At 38.9% G+C, this 3,415-nt stretch overlaps 1 protein-coding gene across 1 annotated transcript; it reads left to right on the top strand.

Moving 5' to 3' along the window:
- Positions 1-1,262: 1,262 nt before the first annotated feature.
- On the top strand, positions 1,263-2,934 carry LOC131423998 (NANOG neighbor homeobox-like). Its single transcript, XM_058577578.1, has 2 exons — positions 1,263-1,561; positions 2,538-2,934. The coding sequence occupies exons 1-2, from the start codon at positions 1,420-1,422 to the stop codon at positions 2,852-2,854; spliced, it is 459 nt and encodes a 152-aa protein (XP_058433561.1). The 5' UTR covers positions 1,263-1,419; the 3' UTR covers positions 2,855-2,934.
- Positions 2,935-3,415: the final 481 nt, after the last annotated feature.

Below are 3,415 nucleotides of genomic sequence, written 5' to 3'. Positions count from 1 at the left end.
TCTTTGTGCTGCCATTGTGACAGATTGAGGAAACCTGACCAGAAGTTTGTAACTTTCTTAATGTCTTCACCATATGAGAAGCAAGGCTGTATAATTTGAGTTATTCTGGTTTTTCCAAGTTCTCCCATTTTGGGGACCCTACAAAACAGTCTTGGCAGTCTTTCTGCAAGAGCTGTACCAATTATTTACTTCATGAGGCAGGCTGGGAAGGGCCTTGCAACTGTCAGTGTTTGGCCTGTGCTCTGCTCATCATAGCCATTTCCTGATTTCTATAAATGTGCTGTATAGGCTCCATCTAAGTACCAAGTATTTTCCACTAAAGAAAAATAAAGAAAGTTGTATCCAGGGTCAGGGCTTCTAATTGCAGCTGGTTTCAGCAAAAAGTGAGGCACTAAGCAACTCTAAGACCCTGTCTCTAAATAAATACAAATGGGGGACTGGGATTGTGGCTTAGTGGAAGAGTGCTCACCTAGCATGTGTGAGGCCCTGTGTTCAATCCTGCACAGAACATTAAAAAAAAATAAACAAAATAAAGATATTGTGTCCAACTACAACTAAAAAATAAATATTTTTTTAAAATAAAATGAATACAAAATAGGGCTGAGGATGTAGCTCAGTGGTTGAGTGCTCCTGAGTTCAATTCCTGGTACCCCCTCAAAAATAAAAACCCAGGGGATATTTATCCCTGAGCTACATCCACATATCTACTTATTTATTTTATTTATTTACTTATTTATTTATGTATTTGTCTTTTAGTACTGGGGAATCCAGCAGTGCTTTACACTTAACTACATCTTCATTATTATTTTTGTTTTTCCAGACAGGTTCTTACCGAATTGTTGAGGCTGGCCTCCAACTTGTGGTCCTCCTGTTTCAGCCTCCCAAGTTGATTATTTTTCCAGGTTTTATTACAAATCTTTTATATCAAAATGGCAAAATGGTGATAAAAGAAAAGAAAAAAAAGAGAAGATGCCAGATGTGGTGGCACATGCCTGTAATTCCATTGTTTCAGGAGGCTGAGACCAGGAGATTGAAAATTTAAGGCTAGCCTGTGCAACTTACAAAGAACCTGTCTCAAAATTAAAAAAAAAAAAATGGGGCAGGGGCTGGGAATTAGGTCAGTGGTAGAACTTCTCTGGGTTCAATTGCTAGTACTGCAAAACATAAATGAACATAAATTTTTTTTTTTAAAAAAGGACTCCAAGCATATATCAGTGGGAGTGTACAGCACTCACCTAGCATGTGGAAGGGAGTGGGTTCAATACCCAGAATAATAATACCGTTAATAATAATAATAAAGCCAACTCATAGAAATTCTTTACTCTCATTTTAGATAACACAGGCATATCCAGTTCACAGAATAATTGGATTAGCCTGAACCAAAATGTAAATCTGCCTTTGGAGGATGTTGTTAACAGCATGAGCTTTGAAGAGACCCTGAGTTCAGTTCTACAATTTTTAGCTCAAGATGCACAATATATGGACTGCCTGCAACATCTCCACAGCACAAAGACAATTAAAAAAGGCTTCCTAAAGCACTGCAGTGCTTCTCCACATTCAGGTATTGTATGGGGCTCATTGATGTGATCGTTTTCCTTAATATACCTAAAAACAAATGCACTGACATTGCATGTGGGTCAAACAATACAGAAGTGTCTGGTGTACAGTGCAAAAGTGTCCCTCAGTCACTTCCATTTCATTTCATTTCACTCCCATTTTATAACCACTGTTAGAGTTATGTGGATGTCATTCAACTCTCCTTCCATACTTATTCAGTCATGTTATTCAAAATTTTTGCATCCATGAGATAATACTAAAACATTTTGTAATTTGCAAAACACCTATTTAATAGAATAAGTATAAAATACTTATGCATTCTTCCATTATGAACATTAGTTTAAAATCCAACAACAGCCAGGTGTGGTGGTGCATGCCTGTAATCCCAGTGGCTCGAGAGGCTGAGGCAGGAGGATCACAAGTTTGAGGCCATATTCAGCAATTTAGCAAGACTCAGCAACTTAGGTAAGACCCTGTCTTACTAAAAAATAAAAAAGATCAGGCATGTAGCTCATAGTAAAATATCCCTGGGTTCAATCCCTAGAAAAGAAAGATCTGGGTGAAGGAGGTGTACCTATTGTCCCAGCTACTTTGAAGACTGAGGCAGTAGCATAGCTAGTTCCAGGCTAACCTGGGCAACAATGAAACCTTGTCTCAAAGTGGAAATTTTTAAAAAGGAGGTATGCTGGGGGGGATAGCTCAGTGGTGGAGTGTTTGTCTAGCACACACAGGGCCCTAGGTTATATCCCTAGTAATGTGAAGCACACACACACACACACACAAAATCACAAACAAAAAAAGGGGAGAGGGGAAGAATAAAGAAAACATAAGTGAATTAATTTTAATTAATTTGTACCTTTTATGAAAGTATTCCACAATTTTGAAAATGGACTTTCCCTTTCCTCTCTGCTTTCCACCAATATACAACATTGATACAAAAATCAAATACATTCTCATGTGTCTGTTGGTTTTATTCACAGATCTTGTCACTCACAAAGAACCAGCTATGCCACGGAGCCAAAGTCCAGAGCATTCACCCGAGTGTCCTCGTGAAGATGAAGGAAAGGAGGAGCGCAACTGGAGAGAAGAAGCCAAAGAAGAAGAAGAAGAAGAAGCGAAGCTAAAAGACACCCTGAAAACTGCAGAGGAACATGAGGAGCTGTGTCCCAGGAAGAGACCAGTCAGCAAATCCCTCATGGACACTCTTTGGGCAAAGTTTAAATTAAGCGCGTGCCCCACAGTACAAGACAGGCTGTCACTCTCATTTGAATTCAGCATGACAGATAAACAGGTATAACGACCTATTTCTTCACAGACAAAGTCACTTCTGTAGCACTATTATGCATATAACCAGAATCTTGATTCCTGTACTAATCACCCCACCTGCCTCATTTTTTGCAGATACAACAATGGTTTTCTAAAAAGAGGAAGAAGTACATGAAAGAACTGTCTGAGCAAAAGCGCAGCAAAAGACTCAAGAATAAAAAAGCTTCCACACATAAAACTTCTAAGTTGCAATGAAGGAAGAAGGACTATATTGACTGTCAGTTCTATTTGTGTTTCCAAAGTAACTGAGGGTCCTGTCACTCTTTCATGTCGCAGCCAGGGGCACAAAAACAATTTGATTTACTGCTCATTTTACATGTAGTCGTATATCACACATACGCTATAGGCATTCGATTTTTATTGTCTTGTTTTGCAGTAAGGGAGATTGTACCTAGGGCTTCGTACATCAGTGGGCACTTAAGTGCTGCATTATTGAGCTACACCCTCAAATCTTAGATTTTTATTGATTGCAGTACAGAATTACATCAGCTGAAGTCCCAAAGTTCTGAAGTTCAATTGCTGTGTTAGTGAG

The sequence above is a fragment of the Marmota monax genome, unplaced genomic scaffold (assembly GCF_021218885.2).
Source record: "Marmota monax isolate L192 unplaced genomic scaffold, Marmota_monax_Labrador192_F-V1.1 WCK01_AAM20220418_F8-fsc00449, whole genome shotgun sequence".
NCBI lineage: Eukaryota > Metazoa > Chordata > Mammalia > Rodentia > Sciuridae > Marmota > Marmota monax.
The sequence above is the reverse complement of the archived record's forward strand: the minus strand, read 5'-3'. Positions and strand labels throughout refer to the sequence as shown.